The sequence below is a fragment of the Phallusia mammillata genome, chromosome 5 (genome assembly GCF_965637545.1).
Source record: "Phallusia mammillata chromosome 5, kaPhaMamm4.hap1.1, whole genome shotgun sequence".
In the NCBI taxonomy this organism is placed as follows: domain Eukaryota; kingdom Metazoa; phylum Chordata; class Ascidiacea; order Phlebobranchia; family Ascidiidae; genus Phallusia; species Phallusia mammillata.
In genome coordinates this window covers 15960217-15983275 of record NC_137256.1, presented here as the reverse complement: position 1 = coordinate 15983275, position 23059 = coordinate 15960217, and the positions used below count along the sequence as shown (strand labels likewise).

At 35.3% G+C, this 23059-nt stretch overlaps 4 protein-coding genes, 1 long non-coding RNA gene and 1 other non-coding gene across 6 annotated transcripts; 4 read left to right on the top strand and 2 right to left on the bottom strand.

Moving 5' to 3' along the window:
• The first annotated feature begins 3737 nt into the window (after positions 1–3737).
• Positions 3738–5890, top strand: LOC145230460 (uncharacterized). Its single transcript, XR_013860662.1, has 2 exons — positions 3738–4445; positions 4563–5890. It is a non-coding gene; the product is annotated as an uncharacterized LOC145230460 (long non-coding RNA).
• On the bottom strand, positions 5204–7755 carry LOC145230459 (uncharacterized). The gene is made up of 4 exons (XM_080095891.1): positions 7500–7755; positions 7229–7361; positions 6820–6882; positions 5204–6088 (listed from the first exon to the last, which is right to left on the bottom strand). Exons 1-4 carry the CDS (start codon positions 7583–7585, stop codon positions 5564–5566), a joined length of 807 nt encoding a protein of 268 aa, XP_079952017.1. The 5' UTR covers positions 7586–7755; the 3' UTR covers positions 5204–5563.
• A 640-nt stretch (positions 7756–8395) lies between these two features.
• On the bottom strand, positions 8396–10747 carry LOC145229413 (uncharacterized). Its single transcript, XM_080094754.1, has 4 exons — positions 10416–10747; positions 10153–10285; positions 9849–9911; positions 8396–9569 (listed from the first exon to the last, which is right to left on the bottom strand). The coding sequence occupies exons 1-4, from the start codon at positions 10499–10501 to the stop codon at positions 9147–9149; spliced, it is 705 nt and encodes a 234-aa protein (XP_079950880.1). The 5' UTR covers positions 10502–10747; the 3' UTR covers positions 8396–9146.
• A 2820-nt stretch (positions 10748–13567) lies between these two features.
• Positions 13568–17730, top strand: LOC145230040 (motile sperm domain-containing protein 1-like). Its single transcript, XM_080095396.1, has 5 exons — positions 13568–14963; positions 15150–15225; positions 15779–16026; positions 16485–16643; positions 17664–17730. The coding sequence occupies exons 1-5, from the start codon at positions 14777–14779 to the stop codon at positions 17693–17695; spliced, it is 702 nt and encodes a 233-aa protein (XP_079951522.1). The 5' UTR covers positions 13568–14776; the 3' UTR covers positions 17696–17730.
• Positions 15524–15597, top strand: Trnas-gga (transfer RNA serine (anticodon GGA)). Its single transcript has one exon. It is a non-coding gene; the product is annotated as a tRNA-Ser (tRNA).
• On the top strand, positions 17723–23041 carry LOC145230039 (uncharacterized). Its single transcript, XM_080095395.1, has 14 exons — positions 17723–18322; positions 18452–18503; positions 18706–18827; positions 18897–19107; positions 19179–19273; positions 19431–19559; positions 19631–19726; positions 19803–19984; positions 20095–20215; positions 20280–20444; positions 20924–21057; positions 21721–21916; positions 22200–22381; positions 22507–23041. The coding sequence occupies exons 1-14, from the start codon at positions 17723–17725 to the stop codon at positions 22664–22666; spliced, it is 2445 nt and encodes an 814-aa protein (XP_079951521.1). The 3' UTR covers positions 22667–23041.
• Positions 23042–23059: the final 18 nt, after the last annotated feature.

Sequence of the window (23059 nt, the reverse complement as noted above, 5' to 3'; positions counted from 1 at the left end):
GCGCCACCTTCCGAAATTTAGCTCAATGTGCGGCTTACGTGAGATTTCCACCCTTATTGAAGCAAATTTTATTTTATCGCAGTGATTAAAACATTGGGGTTAATATTGATGATATTCTTAGTAAATTTAAAACGCATTTTAAAACTCAGTCTTTAATGTGTACGACACAATTTGACTACACATATGTCAAAGATTTGACTGTTTCAATTTGGCTGTGGGATTGTTTAAAATTTAACAGTTGCTAAACCTTAATGACGTCATACTACCAAATAACAGTTTGGAGTCGTGTATTTTGAATCTAAAGGTCAAACAAATTTATTAAAAGACCAAAACAAGTTGCGATTTAAAACGAACATTGGGCACCCATCTGTCAAAAGTGTACGCTTACTTCGGTGGAATGATAATGCTCTTTTGGGGCCGATACCCGATGCCTCTACTTTCTAACACAGCGAGAAACAGGGAGTGCCACTTGGATTTTTTTCCAGGATCTTGGGGGTTTCCGTCATGAGCTTAGGACATGGGGAAAACCGTTTAATATTTTTGGATTTTTCACATTATGCGTTGAACAAAAGTCACTTATTACTATAGCAAATATATTTGCTCCCATGGGCAAAATCATATTCAGTTAATTGCTGATTAGATATATTTAAAAATGACGGTTTGCCGTCTGCGTAACAGCAGTTTTGTAGCCAACGTCATCAGTTTAGTGTTTGAGGCATTATCAGCTCGTGCAAATTGATAGATATTTAACCTACTTAACCCCTCTGTTGACCGCCCTTCACAACCCGTAGTCGTTAACCATTAGCCTGTTATACTGGGTTCGATGTTATTGCTGTTGTATTTAATACCTTTACGACGACACGGGCCCAAAATATATTCTCTTGGCGAAAAACGTTTGTTTATCATTTATTTTTTCAAAACAATTGCGAAAATCGTTGCGTCTGTACATGATCGTGCACATGAACACAGCGATGTTAAAGAGCCCCGGCACCGGAAAAATATTTTTTAATATGTTATTTGTTGAATTCTTATAAACACGATTTCAGGTTTAAAATTACAAAAATCGATGTTATTAGCCAAATATTTACGTTTAAAATCTCAACTGACACCTTGCGGATATTTTATCACATTGTCCAAACGTCATGTGACGTCACCTCGTACCAACTTACTTTGGAACTTGGAGCGTGTTTGTTGTCAGTGGTTGTTAACGTTCAGCGACGCCAATAACGTTAGTCAGTTAAAGTATTTTGGTGTTTAAATGTTCTTATTTTTAGACTCAAGTGTGCAAAATGCCTGCAGTTTGTGGTAGAGCTACTGACGCGGTGCCTCCTAGGAGATCCAAAAGTGCTTAATTTTCGATAGGTGGCGTAAAGAGCTGAATTATTTATTTAGCGGCTAAAGAGGGTTGGTTTAGGATGCAAATGTTTAAAAAATTTACATTAGTAACTAATTTTTTGGGTTAGTTTTATTGAATTTTAAATGCTAATACCTTACCTCGACCCTAATAGCCCTAACCGTTAGCATTTTTGGAGATAAAATTAAGCACTTTTGGATCTCCTATGAGGCACTGCGTCAGTAGCTCTACCGCAGTCTGTGCATTGTTGCGATTCAAGAGGAAACAGATGTACGGCCCACAGACATTTTTTTGCAATAATACAAACAAATGACACTACAACGCCTCGTTATGCATGTAGTTTTGACCGAAATCATACAAGTTTCGGACCCTTGAATCCAGTCAGAAGGAAAAGTACAGCGTACTCGTCAGAAGGAAAAGTATTGCGAACTTTGATTACGACGCATGCTGGCAATGTAACCCTGATGTTTTTTCAAGTCTTCCCCAGCACCATTTAACAAATTTTCTGTGGGCTGTATATCTGTAACGCCTAAATATATAGCAGTTGCTGGTTGCATGTGCTTCAGTTAGTACAGTAAAACTTACTCGTGACGGGTGTTACCCACTGATCTCTATAAACCCTGGATTGCGCTACTGGCCGTCACGGTTGAAGCAAATTGAAGCGTAATGGCGGCTGCAAAAGGTTAAAGGAAGCCCCAAAAAATACATTGCGGGCAATGGGGAGAGAGTGGAAAAATGTCGATAAATTTTGTTTTAGGCATTTTTATAGCGATTTTTTCAGATATGATCAGTAGTTTAATAGGACGCATGTCTCAATAAATATGCGTAGATTGACTGTGAGGTGTATGTATGTGTACTGGAAATGAAAACGTTTTTAAGTTAGTGTTGAAATAAATCTTTACTGAGTGGTAATCAATGTTTCTTGTGCAATATAAGTAATTTCCGTGCTTTTTTAAGTATTTAGAACTTAAATCCAACAAGATGGCTATTTTTTTCACACAAGGTGATGTGATACTTTGTGTGACATTACCTTGCTTATCCAAACTGCTGTTTTTGACTGTCATCAAACTCCAGGAAATTTTGAGGAACAAGTGGTTGGAACGGTTTGATTAAAAACACAAAATAATAATACAATATTTCAACTATTTTGCTCAAAATATTTTTAACAGTGTTTAATTTTTTTTCTTGATTGAGTGCATTTGATTTTGGTGTTTATTATCTATTATAAAATTTAAAAATTCTCATGAGGTTGTTAATTTCTAAACATTTCAGACACAATCGGGTTTATGTTTCTCCAATAAGCAACATTAATTGTCTTAGGTAAAGTCCACTGGAAATGTTTTAGTCTCTTCCCACACCCTCAAGCTTCACAACACTGCAAGATTACAATACAGCATTTTTCTACAACAAATACACTATGAAGGAATGGGAATTACATTAAATATTTTTTGTGTGTATACTATTTTACTAGGACTAAGTATGTCTTGTAATCATCTCTGAAACATAGCCTGTAACATGATATGCTGCACATTTTAAACTTAATTAACAACTTTGAGGGTTTTTTATCTGGTGAATGCACTATCTGTTATAATGGGATCACCAATAATAGTGATGCATCTGACAATAAACGTTGCCTTCATTCCTGTTTTGCAAGAAAGAATTTAAGTGTTGGAGTGTTGTGTAGGCATGCTTTTTTTGCAGGAAATTGCATATTGAATGGAAATGAAATGGAAATAAAACAATATATTATGATTCTGACTAAAATAGTACGTAAATAGGCATCTCATTTGGGTGTGAGGTCTTAAATGCATTTATGTACATGTATCTCTTTGAGATTTTGGAGTTTAGTTAAGTTTGAGAATTCGAAACATTTTACCAAAAATTTATTCTACACATGTTGGTTGCAAACTGAAAAGGTTACATTAAATAAGCTAAAAAAATTGAGCATACTAGGTTTACAGTTTGTAGCATACAAGTAAAAATGTTAAACCTACTGCAACAAACTTTAAAGCCACATTTTAGTTCCAAGACTTTGGTGACAATCAAAAACAGCAGTTTGGATCAGCACAAGATGATGTTAAATGAAGTATCACATCATCTTGTGTGAAGGAAAGAGCCATTCTTGTTGGATTTATGTCTTAAATATAGAGGAACGCATGTAAACTACTCATATTGAACCAAAAAACATTTATTACAACTCAGTAAAGATTTATTTCAACACTAACCTAAAAACGTTTTAATTTCCAGTACACATACTTACACCTCACAGTCAATCTACGCATATTTATTGGTTATTACATACTGGAACGTGACGTAACAATCGCTGCTGCTTTTTATCCAAGGTGTCGCTCGAGAGCACATTGTTTGATTGAATATCTCGAAAACGACAAATCATAGGACAAAAAAAATTAGTGATACGGAATCCCCGAAGTATGGCAATTCTAAATAGCTAAAATGTAGAAAAAGTCACATCGTCGCTGCCGGGGCCCTTTTAAATCCTGCTATTTGTTATGGTATGAACGCCAAATTAAAAAGTTTTTCTTTTTGCGCGGATGTTTTTTTTCGTCAAAATAATAGCGCGAATTTGCAAAATAACAAAAAAAAACGAATCTTCACCAGTTCTGGTACGAACGATCTGATGTGAACGCAACCAGACGTATATCATAAACCTACCGTAACTGTTTGTTTCAGCTACTGGTCTAGTGATTGTAATGAGCCACACCGTGAAGCGTTCCTTAGAATAATAATAAAAAAGTGATTGTAATGAGCCAATTGTAAAATTATCATAACAGCCAGTGTCAGTTTGAAGAATATTTTATAACAGATATGTACATCAGTAATTGTGGTGACTAGACGTTTGGTTTGTAAAATCAAAGTTTACATGGATTGCTTGTGGTGGTCCAAAATTTCAAGAAACCTACTTCTCGATTAGTGATACATTCAGAAGATTTTTTTTCTTAACAGGGTGTTTTTGTGCTATTATATGCTTTATAGGTATTAGATGTAGCAAGTAATGTAATAAGTTGTTCCAACTTTAAAATATGGACACTGATGGGTAACAAAACTATTGCAGACAGCTGTACAGAATGTGGTAAGCTTTTCAGAAAATTAAAAAACTTTTATTCTAGATAAAATATTGTTTTTTAACACATAGCATTTCATGATTTTAAGTTCAATGAAATACTAAAATTGTTATCTTGTTTGAAAGGTTTCAGAGCATTTTAAACTAATTGTATTTAAACTGGAGATGAGAACATTAAAGAAAAAATGGAATGCAAAGGAAACTGCGAAAATGAAAACAGCTCGCAGACAAATGGATAAAAAAGCAGTTGAAAGATTTTATACAATTGTTTTGCCTTTCCTGATTGTTGCCACCCTGTTGTTGGTACTTTTTATATACATGAACAGTTACCCACATTCCGGCAAAATCAAATTGTAGCAGAAACAAGTTCTGTAATGTATTATGGAATGTTGGAAATTCTGATCCTACCAATTTGGAAAAGGATAATAATTCATAACATCATAGTTTTGGATCAATTATCTCTTATTCCCTCTGCTCAGCTTCATGTTGCTAAAAGCCAATCTCTTGTTCAGTCTCCAAAATATGCAATGATTATGTGGAACAAGTCACCACAGAAGTACTTGGTACTGTACTGCCCTACTCGCTAAGCAGATCCAGACAAAGCTGTTTATAGCTATACAGAAATTTATCCATATAAGCATGGTATTGTTAAGCAGATTACAAAGACCATTACTACCCATTTGTACCCACCGTACAATTTCATTTGATATTGATCATATTTGCCTGATTGCCTCATTTTACATATCCCGCAAGTGCCAAATTTTGTAAAAAAAAACTAAGAGACAAAAACTCCACTTGCTATTGTATAATTTTCTGCAATAGACAAGACAAAATCAGAGAGTAAAATGCATATATGTTTTCACAAAATAAAAATATATAAGTGCACAAGGACACACAGTTTTCACACTGCATTAAAAGAAATAAGCAAACATCAAAAAAATCTTAGCGTTGAAGCTTGGCATTTTTAAAAACTGCATGATAATACATTATGGGTGAATATGTTTAGTTAAATAAAACTAAATATTGATAGTGTGTATTTTTTGTCTTTCCAAAATACGGTTCTATCTACAGGCAGTAAATCAAGTAAATGTTAGCATTGTTTGTGCATGTTCAGAAGTTAATTCTGGTCAGTAGGTGCTGCCGTAATTTCTGTCCCCAACCCCTTCTAAATGTGAACGAAACTGGTCAGAATCGGGCAGCTCTGAACCAGTACCGATATGAAATGGCCTGTCAGTATCACCTTGTATATCGTACGCGCCATTGTAGATTGTGTTCGGTTCTTCGTTCACGCGACGATCAAAATAATCCGTAACTGACATGTTCATGTCAGGAGCATTTTGTTGCAAGTTTTCTGTGTACTTGGTAACGAATATATCTCTTGTTGTCATGGCAGAAATCACTGCGACGAGCGACTCGAAAAAGCCGAAAATGATTAATAAACTTGTCGTCGCTAATTTTTGTTCAAAGGTAGTTTGAGCAATACATCGCACTGTCGGTGTAGTTACACTGGTTACATCGATCGTACAGTTTGTTCCTTGGACACTGAGCTCTCCTTTTGCGAAAGATGACGTCACCATTTCAGAAATACTTATTCCAATCAATATCATACAAACCAACACGCAAGCGACTGAAAATCCACCAAAAAGCAAAATCTACAATACAAAGATGGAGCTAGAGCAAAGTAGTCAAGTTTTGAAAGCGCCGTGAAACGAACGTTTGGTTGTAATTTGAAGATTACGCAAAAGTCTCTGGGTTCACAGACCTACAATCGTGACGTTTTCTGTTAAAAACGTTATTTTATCGCAGTAGTTCCCAAAATTTTTCGACGAATTCACTCCTTGACAATTCAAAACATTTTCATTCCTCCCTAATATATTACAAGGTAGATGCTAAACAAACATCATTTAAAATTGGGTATTTTATCAACTTCACAAGTCATATTCCCTGAGTTAAAGCGTCTATTTACAATGCACATGTACAAAATTAGCAAATTTCTTTCCTCGTAGGCCATCAGCTGATTGCAGCGTACGTAAGGGTCAAATATACAGATATAATCAAATTTTTTTTGTTACAAAACTCGTATTCCAACAATGCAGCAAACACAGCGTTTTCAAACATTTACTCTGGAGAGAGCGACTAGTTTACTGCTTTTATAACAAATAAAAAGTGGCACTGTCGACGGAGTTTAATTTCGTTGGCATTAATGGTTGGGCTACATAGTCTAAACTGGAAAACGCCACTATTACTAAGCGCAACCGACGTTTGTCATTTATCTTCAAGACAACACGTTTAAACCTTTGAATTGCAAATTAGATAAAATTGAATACCACCGTTGTTGTCAGACCATCTATGTTTTTATTGGGTGTCAACAAATGATACTTACGGTAGTTCGGCGGCGCAATTTAGAACGGGAGGTCACCAAACCAATCATTCCTGTGATAATTATCTGCAAAACGTGAAGTCATTCATTTGTAACATTGATACAAACCTAAACAGATAACAGACATCTACAGCTTAAATGTTTTTAACGATTAAACTGTCGTGTAAAACGCAACAAATCAGAAAGAAGTGGTCTTGGGTAATCGCAGCGTGTCGACGCTTTTACAAATATATTTATTTATACATTCGAAAATATGCCTAATGATTCATCAATAAAAAAAAACTTTAGAACAATCGTAATTTTGCCCTTAATTGTCTATACCTGTCATTACAAAAGGTTTTTGATGGGTTGCTTATGATCACAACGAAACGGCAGCGAACGGCAAAGGTGAAACGACTCAAACCCAACTTACCACAGCTCCGACCCAAATACCCGTGGCTGCCTTTGCCTGACTGAACACGTCGAAAGCAACAGCGCTGAAAGCTATGTCGAAAATTCCGATACATAAAGTGAATACACCAAGCAGAAGATGGATAAACCCCAATCTGCAATAAATGTTCATGTAATTAATTCTATATGTTACCCAATTACATAACAGTAAAACCAAATATAAGCCAACCAATTGCAAACATAAAAATAGTTCATAGGCCGGTCACAACAAGTAAATCTCCATTTGAGCTTACCTGATAACACGGACATGATACAATTTTGGTGGATTGAATTCATCACGTGTTGCCGTATTATTTGCTTCATGGGGAATCTCAGACATTTCAATTATATGTGCTTACATCCTCTATGGTTCTAAACGGACTACTTTTAAACACTGCAGGTTAAAATAAGTATTTTGTCCCGGAACGACTAAATAACTAAATAAATGCATTCCCACAGAATTACAAAATATTACAAGATAAATTGCAAAGTATGGCTGAAAATTTAACGACCTAAAGTCTGTTCTGTCTCTGCAGCGACTCTTTTTGCGACCATTGTTCGCAATACATGTGCCAGGTTGATTGGAAAACTTGCCTGAAGCCACGCTCGCTGGTGCTGGTGAACATTTTACTGCGCGTTCAAAGTGTATTTAAGTGCGGTGATGTGTGACTGCGCGGTAACCGTAGACGCGAAGGAGGCGGAATAGTTTGAACTACCTTCTGCTATTTGCTTAGTAACTTCGTGGCCCACGTAAAGCCCCAGAGAGTAGGAAGAAAGTAACTTGTCTAGCCGCTCTTTGGAATTTGACTCGTGATTTAGCGATGTTTGCGTATGCCAATAAATTTTCGACCATATTGTACCGTAAAGATTTTGCACTTTACAATAAAACGTTTAAAATCTTATTCGGGTAAACAGCAGCTTCCCGAACTCCAATTAGAAGTGGAGAAAATCTAAAAAACAAGAGACTGCAACCTGAATAGGTACATAAGTTTTTTTTATGGCCTATGCGTACGTTTGCTTTAATGATAAATAAGAAAATTTCACGTCGTTTCTCTGACTAAATTGCAGTTAACTTAGGCTATAGTTGCCAATAGTTCATCACATATGCTGCGCATAAAAAGGTTGTTGCCAGGTATTAAGGTAGGCTACATACTGTTCATACTGTATTGCAAAATTATCGACGGTTCGATGTACCATACGAGACGCCTTCATCAGGATAATGGCATATACAATGGAGGTCAATTAGACTCTTATAAATCAACCCAAGCAACGATAATTTGCTGCAAATGTCCAAACAAACATACAGTTTTATGCTAAATTAGGGTTTCAACAAAAATCGACGAATAAAACAACATCAGTCATATTGCGCAATGCATATCACAATGTGCCTATCATTCTCTTTAACTCTGTAGGCTATATCTGTTACTGTTGAAGTGTGATTATTTTACGTGAAAGCATATATATCTAAACCTGTTTGGAAGTTGTAACTTACTAAGCTAAGAAGGGCAGGCGACAAATGAATGTGATCTTTTGTCACAAACATAAAAGCTAAATTCGTGGTAAAGTTAGGGTAAAACTAGCTCTGGAAACAGCCAAGTCACGCCATTGCTATTTAATTACAGCCTATGTATGCCTACAGATTGCAAAAGGACGGTAATAAAAGTCCTAGAAATGGGTAGAAAGTGATAGAGGTTACAAAATACAGGACAAAAAGTGCTGTGATGCGCCTGACGACGACTGCCAAAATTGCACATACTTGGACATAGGCAATTAGATCACAGATAGAACTTTAATATTTGTGAACTCTGCAAACGTAATCAACTATTGAACAAATATGACAACAACACGTAAACAATAAAATTAAGAAGACAAAAGTTACATTGGCATTAACGCTGGTTACGCTAACGGTTTTCCGGTATATCGTGCGTTTGGTTGTTTTTGGTGTTAGGTTCCTCGTTTGTGTGACGATCGAAATAATCTGTAACAGTCATGTTCACGTCGGGGGTGTTTTGTTGAAAGTTGTCAGTGTACTTGGTCAGGAATATATCTCTAGTTGTAATGACAGAAACTACAGCAACAAGCGACTCGCAAAATCCAAATATAATCAACAAACTGGTCATCGCTAATTTTTGGTCAAACGTGGTTTGAGCAATACATCGCACAGCAGGAGTGGTGGAATTAGTTAAACTGGTTGTACAGTTCGGTTGTTGGACACTGAGCTCTCCTTCCGTGAAAGATGACGTCATCATTTCAGAAATACTTATTACAATCAATACAGTGGCAACCAGCACGCAAACGACTGAAAGTCCACCAAACACAATAACCTACAAAATAGTACTCACCTATTAGGCAAATAAAGTTTTTCTTTTTTGCATTGCAGTCGTAATAATAAACAAATAAATTTGCAGGCACATTTCAGAAGATTTGTATTGCTGTTGGGCATGCGTAAATAGCCTATATATTGTTGAAAAGCAGACATGGACCATGTCCACTGTCTAGTTGGTTTTAAGTAACATTTGGACCTAGTAAAGGCAAACCTATGTTTTTTAGTATTGGGTTTTTATTTATCATTCAAATTTTGATTATATGTAAACTATACTTACAGTGGTTCGCCGGCGCAATTTAGATCTGGAAGTTACCAAACCAATTATTCCTGTGATGATTATCTGGAAAATGAATTTAATTTATGTGTATCACGGACTTTACCAAGCAAATATTAACGCATAGCCTATACACAACTGAAATAGCTCTTGGAGAAATAACCATCTGGTACAATTTTGCCTTTGTAATCAATTGCATAACCATTAGCTGTAACGTTTAAAACTTACTGATAACATATAAGTTTAAACGTCCAACTGCTGTCATTACGACTGCATATTTTTCCACATGGCCATAAATTCATCTTACCACGGCTCCGACCCAAATACCCGTGGCTGCCTTTGCCTGCTTGAACACGTCGAAAGCAACAGCACTGAAAGTAATGTCGAATAGTCCAGCACACAGAGTAAATGTGCCAAGCAGAAGATGAATGAATCCTAATCTGTATTAAATAACGACTTTTTTGAAAGAAAAGTTTTTGAAATTTTTTTGAAAGATTATTTTTTATTCAACCATTACAAAAAAAACGTTTATGTACGTCAGGTAAACTGTAACGGTTGCAATCGACTTACCTAATAACACGGATATGATATAATTTTGGTGGATTAAATTCGTCATGTGTTTCCATATCTGCTGCTTCGTTGCGATTTTCAGACATTTTAAATAATGTTGCTTGTGTCTAGTTATTTAGTGACTAATTTCGTAAACAGTAAAGGTGTAAAGTCGCCTCTAAACGACTTATTTCTAGATGGGTGACAAAAAAACAAAGACCAAAAATAAATAAACGTAATTTTGTTTGATATTTTACCCGCGACCTATTTAGTAACAGAAACGATTTTTTTATGGTGACACTCGCCGTGCATTTTCTGCAAGGTCGTTTGACCACTGAAACCTCCTATGGTTAGACATAGCGAATGCCTGAAGCTATAACGTAAGTGCGCTCAGAAGTAGCCTATGATGTACCGAACATTGCTTGCGCCAAAGGCATCGGCTATATACTCTGTCCAACCTTACCAGACAATATTCATCAGCTTTATGTGTAAAAACCTTTTCTGAGACTGTTTTTATTTCGACCAAATATCTTGTGTCTGAAAAGTGATCAGTAAAATTGAACTTCACAAAAAACATTGAATCGAACTTAAAAATCGGACCGCTATTGCCACTCTGCTTTTACCTCTGATAAAACCGTGCCTTCTGTTGACACAAATACTGAAACGTCTTCGAGTATGTTTGCTTAAATGGTAAACGCGGCTTGAAATCAAGTATTTTTTCAGACGACAAACAAGTTAGTTGTAAAAACGGATTCGTATAATTTGTTTTATGAGGGTTTTATACCGGTACGGGGCGAAATAATGTTATTCGTTTTCGGACATTTATTTATTTCGTTAGTCCGTTCCGGAACCAATATTTTTATTTCGTTCCGGTCTAACCGAAATAAATTTGAAATGACATTTTTAACATACAACATTTATTGTCAGGTAGTGGTTACGTCACATAACATTTGTCATTTACAACCAAACAGTGGCATATAAAAGAACTTGTTAAAGCTTTTATTTATTATTATCGCGCGACGACGCGAAACTTTAAACAACTCTTTGATGTAAAATGTCCGGAACGAAACACCGAATAAAAAGTAACGTTATTCCGTTACGTTATTTTGAATATTTTTTTTATTTCGGTAGGTTGTGTATGGTTTCAGTATAACGTCCAGTTCCTGGTAAAACACTGGTTTCAATGTTGCCTACCATACTTTAAACAGCATTGTTTTATGGCAAACGGATTGTAACATTCTAACTACGATTTTAAAGCGGGTGTTACCCGGCGCAAGGTTGAGCTGAGTTGTCAATTTTATAGTTTATTACTTATTTATTTCATTTGAAACACACCCGCATTCACAGTGTTTCGGATTTGAAATAAACCTCAAAGACTTGCCAATTTGCTCGACAATGTGAACACCGAATAATTTTTGTTGATGTTTTAATTCACTAGTTTTACATCAATCAATTTGTACATTTCAATTTTTATGCGAGCCCACGTCAGAGTCATAATTGTTTGCTATGGTTTCGTCATAATCGGCATTGTTGTTTGAAAACAAGCCTGTACAACTGGATCCAAACACAAATTCTGCATCCTTGAATTGTATTTTGTTAAGCGGAATTTTTTCAAATCAATTGTAATCGAGCGTACAGGTAAGCTTGTAAGTCACTTCGCAATGAATTTTAGTTTTCCGAGAGTTAATTTTAGTTTTCCGAGAGATAAGCGTTTAGTTATTCGATAATGCTATGGGGTTTGTTTTATTTTGATGCAATTACGTGCTTTGATTTCGAAAAAAAATATGCGGCCTTTGTAAACCCAGCTGGAAGCATCAGGTTTAAGTTGGATTTGGTATTATATAAAAGGGTAAATACTATAAAGATGCGCACATACGTTTTGTCGAATTACCGATTTTCATGAAGATTCGGTTTCAGCCGGACAATTTGTTGCGATTTGGTCGAAACCGATGTCTTTTACGAAATACAGTGCGCAAAACGTGCTCTTTTAGCCTAATTATAAATAACATAAACTTTTAACCAACATGCGAAGTTTCGGTTGGCCTAAACCAGCGGTTCTCAACCAGTGGGCCATGGAAGCATTTTCATTGGGCCACAGTCCAATCAAAAGAAAAGCTTTCATTTGTGTCACTACACTCAATTTTACAAGATTAATGGCTTGGGGAGGAATTGAAAAGGAATGTAAATTTATTTGAATTAATCTATTTACGGTATAAAGTTACTTTGCGTTTCTGCAACACCTTATGTTTATGATGTAATAAACTACTTTGTGATTACAATAAAGCCAGATAGTAGCAGCATATCCATTGTCCAATTACTCTGGTCATAACTAAAAGTACTTGATTAAAAGAAGGGAAAGTACTGTTTTGTGATTTTTTTGCTTTAAGTTATTTTAAACTTAACATCTGTTTAAAATATGATCTGCATTTTTTTGTTCTGAACCTATTTTACAGTTGTGTTTTTTTTTTATAAATTTACTGGGCCACAGAATTTTTGTTTAATGAAAATGGGCCATGAAAGAAAAAAGGTTGAGAACCACTGGCCTAAACGTTTCGGCCAAATATGCCGTTTTCCAATGTTTCGGTTTCGACCCGAACTTTTAGATTGTTTAAAATTGAGGCCTCAAATGACAATTTTGCCAATATAAAACATCATAAATTAACCAATTGTTGCATCTAAAAATACGAGCCCTGTTGTCTACAAAATCTTAGAACTTAACAAAATCTTAGATTTTGGAGTGCCATAAACCAGTTTACATTACTCGCATCAACAACACAAGATTTAGTTGAAAACATCGATCAGAAAGGAGACTTTAGGTTCGGCCGAAATTATTCGGCCTCGTGGCCAAATATTCGGCCCGAACCGGGTTCGGTACATCACTAGCAACGACCGCAACTTTAAATTCCACGGAAATGTGAGCTTAATGCAACGTACACCTTTATTCTGTTCCTGTTTACCTGGCAGCAAACTGTGCATACTTAGACCACCCTGTGCGAATAATAACTGGTTGTTAATGAAAATTAACCGAAGAAAAAATGGAACTATGTTTAGGCAGCAGAAGAGAAAACTAAACGGTTAACGCATGATTGCTTTCATGCTTCACTAGCTGCAGTTGTCGATTGTAATTCTTTGTTTTGATTGCTAGCTGGGAGATCGCTAATCGGATTTTTTTTTTACTTTTGATGCTATTAGCTTGAGACTTGAAACTTTGAAAGCTCTTGGGCATGTCGCGGCTTTTGTGGCTTGTGGTATGGTAGAAACTTTAACTCGTTTTTCGTCAGCAGCACTTTAAAAACAACTCATGAACTTCCCAAACTGGCTTCTGTAAATTATTTTAGCAAATTTGTTTGTTAGAAAAAAACATTTTTTTTATGAAAGTTAGATTGAGCAAAACAGACGCTGCGACAAACGACGTATATAGACGTTTTTATGACAAATACATGTAAAACAATGTCATAAAAAAGTTGAAGCACTGAAATGCCTAAAAAGCAGAGAAAGCTTGTTTTAAAAGTTTAGAATATTGTCGATTTTAGTTTTGTAGATTTTGAGATTTTTTTGCTCATCTCAATCTCATGTTGTTCTATTGTAGGCAGGAAATAGGTCTTTATTTTTAAATTTGGAGCTAGTTGTTGTATTACGTTTTGTCATGGGAACTTGGAAAAAGTACAATTTCTTTTCTCATTCCCTATTCTGTAACCATTCTTGTAAGAATTTACCTCCTTTTATACCAGGGGTGTGCAACAATTTTCAACGGTGGGCCATATTACCAATTTTGGACATCAAGCGAGGGCCATGCAATTTTTGTCATGCACACAATAAATTTGAAATTCTTCCAAATCATCAATACATTAATTTTTAAAAATATCCAGAGTTTCCCGCAGCACTGGCTTTCACAACAAAATAATTGTTTGCTAGACAAAAGGAATTATTACATCATATTCGGTGAAGTACTTACAAACTGCTGTACATGGCCCACCGGTTGGAAAACGTTAGTTTAGCTTATACTTGTTACATATAGTATACAAACTTTGGAGATTTACCAAAAACTAGTAGAAAATGTTGCTGAATTCCCTGAAGATTTGCATTTTTTCTCTGAATGAGTGTGTTGGTGATTGTGGCCCACAGGATGCCTTTTGCACGCCCCTGTTTTTTACTATTGATCACAAGGTTGAAAATGTTTATTTCTCGGTAAAAATCCGTTATCTATTGTGCGTCTAAAAGGCTAAAAAAATATTTCACTTAAGAATGCATCTTCAGTGTCTAAAAGGCAACCCAAAAGGGATCCTGGAAATAAACATTTTCGCATGTAAACATTTTGTGCATGTAAACATTTTGCAAATTGCACAGTAGGATTTTTTAAGGTTCTCAATTCAAAATGGTGAATGCCCCAAACTAGGAAAAGTAGTTTTGCCGCAGTGGCTAGGCAAGACCGTTCTTCCCCTGCAATTCAGAGGAACCTGCCTGTATTTGTTACCCCAGGTCGCTTGGAATATATATTAAATGACCACTCAACTCACAGACAAATAGTAACGGTCTATAACCCTTATGATTTTTTAATTCATTTCAAAGGTAAGTTAATGACAAAACTTGATGCATATATTTCAGTTAACATAAAGCATTATGTTGCAATATGTTTATATTGTGCAATATGTATGGTAAACACATTTAAACAGTTTTTGGTATGCTAACGAACTACCATGCTATTAATAGTTAACACACATGGAATTTCATTTGAACATGTATTTTTCTATGCAGTACTTTGCACAGCCCCAAAAAACTATCATGTTAGTGAATCCAATGGAATTGTAAAACCGCAACGTTGTACAGATATGTAAGTATAACTAGGCTAGATTTTTCTAGCCTACGCCTTGCCATATGGTGGTGAATGCTTGGTGACCGGCTGATTCGGTATAGCGCCTTCAATGGGCCTGGCGTACTGTGATTTATATATGAGTGTGCCGTGATCGCTGGCCTGCATAGACGCTTCAGGGCTGATCCCAGTTATGAATTTATGTTCATCTTAACTGATACTGGTCAATCTGGCGATCCCCTACTACGAAGCTGACATGTGCAGCATACGAGGCAGGCAACGGTGCTTGTGATTTGACTTTCGGCGGATTCTCCACTGAGCCTGTGTAGCTCAGTTGGTAGAGCGCGAGTCCCGGAAAGACTCCTGTCGTGGGTTCGAATCCCACCGCAGGCTAGATTTTTCTAGCCTACGCCTTGCCATATGGTGGTGAATGCTTGGTGACCGGCTGATTCGGTATAGTGCCTTCAATGGGCCTGGCATACTGTGATTTAATATGGATATATTTAGTTATGTAGGGAATTTACCTTTTACTATTTTTTGTTCTTTTAAATCATTTGTTGCCATTGCATGACAGAGTGATACGACGTACAAACTTACGGGAATCTTCTCAAAAAGAAGACAAATTTCGGGTTGAAGTTTCACAGGCAGAACTTTCACAGTCAAAAGAACAAAAATTTGCAACTTCTTTACTGGGTGTCAAGGAAATAGTTAGTGTGATTGTTCAGAAACCCTCGGTAGAACTTGACACTGATTCACAACATCTGGAACCTACTGACACACAAGCTTCATTTGCCAACGAATTGGATCATAACAAAGCTACAGGTACAAGTTTACAACCTTAACTGATTTAATAAGATGAACAAAATTATGGGTCCCCTTTCTTGATTTTACGCTATTTGTTTTATTGTCACAAAATATTTGATGGATTTGGAGCAAACTTCTACAGGTGGAAAATAAAGTAATGCATGTGTGCCCCACACTAGCTACCAAAGTGTAAAACTTGGTCACCACATATGAAAAGTTTCAATGGTGTAATGGTCTTATAAATGCAAATCAGCTTACAATAATTGTGATTGTGGTCTACTTGGATAAGTTAAGTTGTATATACTTTTATAGATTATACCTAAGGTATGTCAACAGCCTGATCACTAGGGCTTATAGTGTATATTTGCACAATGTTTAGGTCATGTGCACATTTTGAGTAAATAAAGTTTTTGATTTAGTTCACTATAACTACTAAAAAAACACTTTTAAAACAACATGATGCTTTTGATGTGTAGGTGAATTTTTAAGTGGGAAGTGGTTAATGATATCAATTGCTGGGTTGTGTTTACTGGCATTAGCAACCCACACTACCGGCCAGGAGAACACTGCAAGCTTTATTCCAACTTACTATTCCTTGTCTTCAAATCAAAAAATGGTTGCTTCATACATACTTGGTGAGCTGTGGATGTTGTAAATAAAATGAGTCAGTGATGCAATGCTGTTTGGCTTCTTTGACTTCTTTACTTTTGTTCATGAAGTATAACTTTGTGTTTCTTTGCCAAATTTGTTTATACATAATAAACAGGTTTATTACTTACTAACAACTCAAACATGTACTTTTTAACAACTAAAATAAGTTACACATTTGTTAACTCATTTGCTTTACCAAACATAAAATACATCTGATGAAAGTATGTAATGAAAACCTAGAATGTTTTGCTGTCCCTAAGAACATAGGTGGTAAAATGCAAAGTAACATTCAATTGTGCAGACTCTTGTTTGTGTGGCTAAAGAATGTATGCTAGTAATCACAAATTCCTGTTTGTGACTTGGTATGACTTATTTTTTTAACTTATGTATACATATTTAATGAGAGACTGTAGTATATGGTATTGTTAACATACCAAGACAATACCTATGCTTCAATGAACTTTAACAATAAAAGGATTTGGAAGTTTTGTGTGTTTTGGCGGGAATCATAGCAGAGCGTGACAATTGGTGAACCATGTACTTAGCATGGTAGTTGAAGTTGGTTTTACATTTATACAAGTCTTTTCTTTACATTTTGTCATTTTTAACTTGAATTATTTTTTATCTTGTCACTAATATATTTATGAATGTTTTTTGTGTAATATTTTCTGAGAAACGATTAGTAGTTGGTATAATGCCATAACAGATTGACAGAGGGTGCTATGATTAACATTTTGTTGCATGACTAATGTTTGTTGTCAAGAAAACAAATCAGTTTGCTCCGTAATCATGCCATTTGATAATGTGATATTATAAAAACAGTTTTTAGTGCAGCAAGTTCGTCAAAATGTGAATATCCAAACTCTGAAGGGGTTTAGAGGTATAAACTATAATGTTAAGTTTTAACCCATATTATACAACATTCACCTTTTATTTTTAGCATTGAAATGTTACAAGCTATTCATGCAGACTAATTAAATTTCTGACCTTTTTTCACACTTAAGGTTTAATTACAATGGCAATATTCCGACCTTAAGCTGGATTGTATACTTGTACTGCCAATATGTCGAGAACACACGGATTTACTTCACCTAGTCGAAGAAGCAAACGTTTACTGCAAAGTGGATATTATCAACCTCCAGTCAATGACAATGAAAGCAATCTTGCTGCCCCAAGTGATGATGATGACACTGCGTCAATTGACTCAAATATGAGCAGGTCCTCATTTGCTACTGAAAATAGGAATGTTATCTACAAAGAATCTCCACCCTTGCGTAAGTTTAATCGTCACAGAAGACGAAATCATTCTGGATCTCCTGCTCGGAGCCCAGGGTTACCAACTGTTAATCGGGTAACATTCCTGAAGGAGCAAGAGACTCATAGGCATGTGCAATTTTCATCTAGTCAATCAACAAGCCATGTGCCTTCCAGACTTCGTGACGCAACTGCACTGCCTGGTCAAGTCCATAGCCACAATATCCCTCATTTATATGGTCTTCAGCAAGAAGAGGAGGAAAGTTTTGCAAGTGGTGAAGGAGTTAATAGAACAGTTGTTACTCAAAGTACAATTAATAGAACAAATATGCAAGTAGTTGATGGCAGTCAAGCTTCCCAAGGTGATGTGTTTAAAACTCCTGCCCTTGTACATCGACGTCCCATTGGGGTAGGTTGATTAAACTATTTGTTCTGTAGTATATGCATGTATCAGTTGTCAAAGAGCCTGATTTTAAAACTTATTTCATTGGAATCCTATAAGTTAGCCACTAAAATAATATGCATTTTTCTTTGTCAGAAATATCCTTCCTCACTTTCTGATGATGAATCCGAGACCTTTCAACAGTCTGGTGGGAATTTGTGGCTTTAAATTTGTCTTTCAGAACAGTTTTTGTTTGTTAAAACATGTGAATTACATTAAATGCAATGTGATATATTTATATTGGTGTCTTTATTAAGGTTATACATATCAAACTTTTTTTTGCATTGTGCAATAGTTTAAATATACATATCCAAGTTTTTTTTTAGCAATAGTTGTATATATATTTGTAGATTCCAGTGACAAAAATACTGTGACAAGCCACAATCCATTTTTGATTGTTTATCAAACACTTTTGTTATTGTTTTCCTTGATATCAGGCTTGTTGTGGAAAGTTGGGAAACTCATCTATGAAGTAATTAAATACCATAAACAAGGGTAACTATCTACAGTACAGTAATTCCCCATTTTTTCTGCACTGCAGAACACAACTAAAATCCTTTTATTGGATACTTGGCTATTAACACATGGAATTCAAATCTCGGCGCTGCAACAGTACTTAAGCAAACTGTTAAAGCTTTTTGTGCTTGCACTGTTTATTGCAGCTGCATGTTATTTGTTTTTATCTTTGCCTCGGTTGAATCATAAAACTACACCTGCTGTGGCTCAACCAATGCAAACTGGTTCTGCTCCTGGTAAGCACATTATTTGTACTTTATGCCAGAGGCTCATGTATATGATGCTTTCAGGTTAATGTTATTTTTAGAAAAATACAAAGTAGATCTTATGATTAAGACTCTAGAAGAAAAGTACTCTAAGGATATACAAGATCATCAGAAATCTTTGGAGCAAACCATTCAGGTACATTTACAGTTTAGAGTTAAATTAAACACTGTTTTTTTTTGTAAATAATTAAATCAGTTGTTTAAGTGTACAGATTAAAACAAATTGTTTGAATACTTGTGTGTGAACTCTGAGCTAGTGCAACCTTATTTTTAACTAACAGTTGATTTTTTAGGCACTTGAGTATTCCCTTCAGCAACTGGAATTGAAAATTGTCGATCGACAATCTACCCTTGATTCCAAAATTGACCGACTGGAAACTAAACACCATAAAAGTCTTGAGGATGTTAGCAAAACTTCTGAGGTTGATAGTTTTAGGAAAAAAGATATGTACCAATGAAACAGTGTCTTAAAAGCTTAATGTTTTTATTGCAGAAGTTGTCTTCTGTTGCTTCAGTTATAGATAAATCAGTTTCTGACAAAACAAAGGAGTTGGAGTTCTCTTTCACACAAAAGTTAAATGCATTACAGGTATCTACATCAAATACCTACACTTTGCTGTTAATTTGTAACTCAAAAAATATGATTGTGTTTTTCCCTTTTGCAGATGAGGATTGAACAACTAAAAAATGAACATGGAAATTCCATACTTGATCTCAAAGAAAATATGGATGGAAAATTTAATGAAGTGGCAACCAAATCTCAAAGATTTCAGACTCAAATGGAACAATTTGAAAATTATTTGAAATCTTTCACTGGAAAAATTGGTGCAGTTGAGAAAGAAACAAGGTTGAACTAAATTACATGTGCTTGCAAATAGTTTACAACAGAGTATTTTTTTTATTAAACAATTCAAGTTTTACTGTCACAATAGGTTTATCCATCTGTTTTATTTTAAGGAAACTGGATTTGTCGTTTCAACAAACATCCAACATTACATATTTAAAAGAAGTATTTGACAAAAGTTTTACCGAAAATTTCCTTCTGTTGTTACAACAAGGTTCAGCTGAAAGTACAAAGGTACAATTATGTCGTATAGAAATGCTAATTCCAAGCATAAGTTATAACGAAATAATGTATTAAGCTACCCAAGTCCAAACATACTCACCTTTCCATGGTTTTCTTGGAGTGGCTAAAAGCACGAGGTTTTGTCAAAGAAGTTGACTTGTTAAATGCCTATAAGAAGTCAAACCAATCATTCAGTGCATTAGTTGGAAAACTGAAAATGGAAACTGACCATAAAATTCAGGTTCACTGTTTTAAACCTTTTGTTATTTAATGTGGGTTGGTTCATATGCTTCATAATTTGAAAAGGTTTAAATTTGGCTTGATGCTTTCTACTTATTAGCGCATCGGAATCTAAAAATAACCATGCCGTTTTTATACCATAACCAATATATATACACCAACCCATTGGTTTTTGCTTGCGAAAACAATCATATTAGTTTGTCAAATGGTATACATAGTAAATCGTAAAATAGTATGTGGAATATGTAAAATGGCAGTATATGTAAAGCCATTTTTTAAAGTTTCTATTCTACTTGCTAATGATCCAAATGAAAAAAAATTATTGCAGCTTATTATTATCATTATTAACTCAAAAATACATGTAACTACAACAAAAGGAATGTGTGAATAAAGTACATATAAATTGCAGTACTATGAGAAAACCATCTTTCTAGTTGTATACTTGTTGTGTTTTAAAACACCATACTTTGATATTAACAGGCAAGCATAGCACAGAAAAAACGAGAATCTTCCATAACCCTAGATTCAATCACATCCTCCAAGTCTTTAAACCAAAACCTTGTCACGGAAGCCATGGTAAAGTTCTGGATTCAGGAAGCTTTAAATGTGTTTAGGTTGGTTTCTTATAGCAGTTTTTGTTGCTATGTTTGAGTAACGTGTATGCAGTACCAATCACTATAGCAGTGATTCTCAAACTGTGTGCCGCGGCACACTGGTGTGCCGCGGCACACTGGTGTGCCGTGAGAGATTTCCAAGTGTGCCGTGAAATTTTCCTATTTTGAAGTGCAATCATTTCCTGGTGATTTAGGACTTCATGACAAAATACTGGTGTGCATGACAATGTTTCAAACCTCATGTTTTTGCTATTGGCAATGAAAAGCATCTTTACCCACCACAATTAGGTTGAAAATTAACATTTTCAAAAAAGCTTTTGTTATGTTTACCTGCGAAGTGTGCCGCGGAAGAAAATGTTAGTTCTTTAATGCGCCGCATGCTGAAAAAGTTTGAGAACCACTGCACTATAGCCATGGCTGCAAATGTTTGTTTAGCATTTGCCATATTTTGCGCAATATATTGTAACAAAAGATTTGTGATTAAATTTTATTTTCTTGCTTGGTTACCTTGGCCTAGCTTTACCAGTTAGAAGATCTTGTTGTATACCAGTAAACAAATGTAAAAAAAAATAACTTGTAACAACTAGTTGAATAGCAGGGAGTTGTTGAATTACCCCATGGTCTACATTCAACTAGCTGTTTTCATCAAAATTTTTGTTTTAGTGCCGATAAAATAGGCAAACCTGACTTTGCTCTTGAATCGTCTGGTGGTTTTATTGTCAATACACGATGTTCAGAAACATATCACCATAAAACTGCACTGGTTAGTATTCTTGGAATCCCAATTTACTACAACATTAACACACCTAGAGCTGTGATTCAACCAAATGTACTACCTGGAGACTGCTGGGCATTTAAGGTATTTCTTGTTTGTTAGCATTTTTATTTCTTTACATGATCTTTTAACAATTTTTGTTGTTCATTTATTGGCACATTGTTTTGGCCATGATCGTTGTCCTAAGTGTGACCCACCTATTGTTTTTCATTTAGTAACTTGAGATCTATCCACTTTTAGTCTTTATTCAAGCGGCCAGCTCAACCAACTTTGGTCTTGATTACCTTTACCTTCTGTCACATTTTTAAACTATGTATCTATTTTCAGTTGAAGTGTAAAGTTATCTACAATTATGTTTATTTTACAGGGTTCAGAGGGTTATGTCGTAATTGGACTTTCAGCTGCAGTTCATCCCACATCATTTTCTCTTGAGCATATTCCTAAATCTCTTGCTTTGTACAATAATATTGAAAGTGCACCCAAAGATTTCACTGTGCATGGCTTGAATGAACCCACAGACACAGAAGGGAATCTTTTGGGAGTATTCAGGTATATTGAGGCTTGACCGATTGCGCCTTTGAACAATGACAATATTAAACTTTTTTCTGCATTAAATTGCTTTATTGGAAGCAAATTAATAAAGTGCTAAAAAAACAAACTTTTGACATTCAAAGATATGATGAAGATGGCTCAGCACTTCAGACTTTTACAATTGATCCATCACACGACAGTGGAAGAAATTTCAGTTATATTGAGCTGAGAATTGCTTCTAACTGGGGTCATAAGGATTTCACATGCTTGTATAGGTTTCGGGTTCATGGTGTAAAAATGTAGGAAATATTTCAGATTTTTACTCATTTGTATTTTTGCTGCATTAGGTTCGAATGAAATTATTGTACAAAACAGTAAACAAATTCATTTTTGTCTGTTTTTGGTATAAGTGGTACTTGTTCTGTATTTCACTGTTGCAGTTTTGTACTGAAATACTTTTGCTGTTTATTTGCATTTACATATATTCATTAACCAAAGTTTTAAGTTGGTTATTATTTGTGTACTGCCTAATTTGCTGTTGTATATAATCGCATGTTATCAATTACCTGTTTATAACCTCCAGGTTTATTAAATTGAATGACACCAAACTAAAGTTTAAGTTTGATGTTCCAGTTGCTTGGTGTATTGTTCAATATTTTCAATAAACTTTGCTTGATAGTTGGCTTTGATTTGCAT

What these genes read in the sequence shown, in the direction of transcription:
- LOC145230459 (XM_080095891.1), bottom strand. Translation starts at nt 7,585, where the DNA reads ATGTCTGAGATTCCCCATGAAGCAAATAATACGGCAACACGTGATGAA. An exon ending in GTATTTGGGTCGGAGCTGTG is followed by an intron (nt 6,883 to 7,228) that starts GTAAGTTGGGTT and finishes CACGTTTTGCAG; the next exon opens with ATAATTATCACAGGAATGAT. An exon ending in AATTGCGCCGCCGAACTACC is followed by an intron (nt 6,089 to 6,819) that starts GTAAGTATCATT and finishes TTTGTATTGTAG; the next exon opens with ATTTTGCTTTTTGGTGGATT.
- LOC145229413 (XM_080094754.1), bottom strand. Translation starts at nt 10,501, where the DNA reads ATGTCTGAAAATCGCAACGAAGCAGCAGATATGGAAACACATGACGAA. An exon ending in GTATTTGGGTCGGAGCCGTG is followed by an intron (nt 9,912 to 10,152) that starts GTAAGATGAATT and finishes TTCATTTTCCAG; the next exon opens with ATAATCATCACAGGAATAAT. An exon ending in AATTGCGCCGGCGAACCACT is followed by an intron (nt 9,570 to 9,848) that starts GTAAGTATAGTT and finishes ACTATTTTGTAG; the next exon opens with GTTATTGTGTTTGGTGGACT.
- LOC145230040 (XM_080095396.1), top strand. Translation starts at nt 14,777, where the DNA reads ATGCCCCAAACTAGGAAAAGTAGTTTTGCCGCAGTGGCTAGGCAAGAC. An exon ending in TTTTTTAATTCATTTCAAAG is followed by an intron (nt 14,964 to 15,149) that starts GTAAGTTAATGA and finishes TTTTCTATGCAG; the next exon opens with TACTTTGCACAGCCCCAAAA. An exon ending in GGTTGCTTCATACATACTTG is followed by an intron (nt 16,644 to 17,663) that starts GTGAGCTGTGGA and finishes TTCACACTTAAG; the next exon opens with GTTTAATTACAATGGCAATA.
- LOC145230039 (XM_080095395.1), top strand. Translation starts at nt 17,723, where the DNA reads ATGTCGAGAACACACGGATTTACTTCACCTAGTCGAAGAAGCAAACGT. An exon ending in GCAGTTGAGAAAGAAACAAG is followed by an intron (nt 19,985 to 20,094) that starts GTTGAACTAAAT and finishes TTTTATTTTAAG; the next exon opens with GAAACTGGATTTGTCGTTTC. An exon ending in GAGACTGCTGGGCATTTAAG is followed by an intron (nt 21,917 to 22,199) that starts GTATTTCTTGTT and finishes TTTATTTTACAG; the next exon opens with GGTTCAGAGGGTTATGTCGT.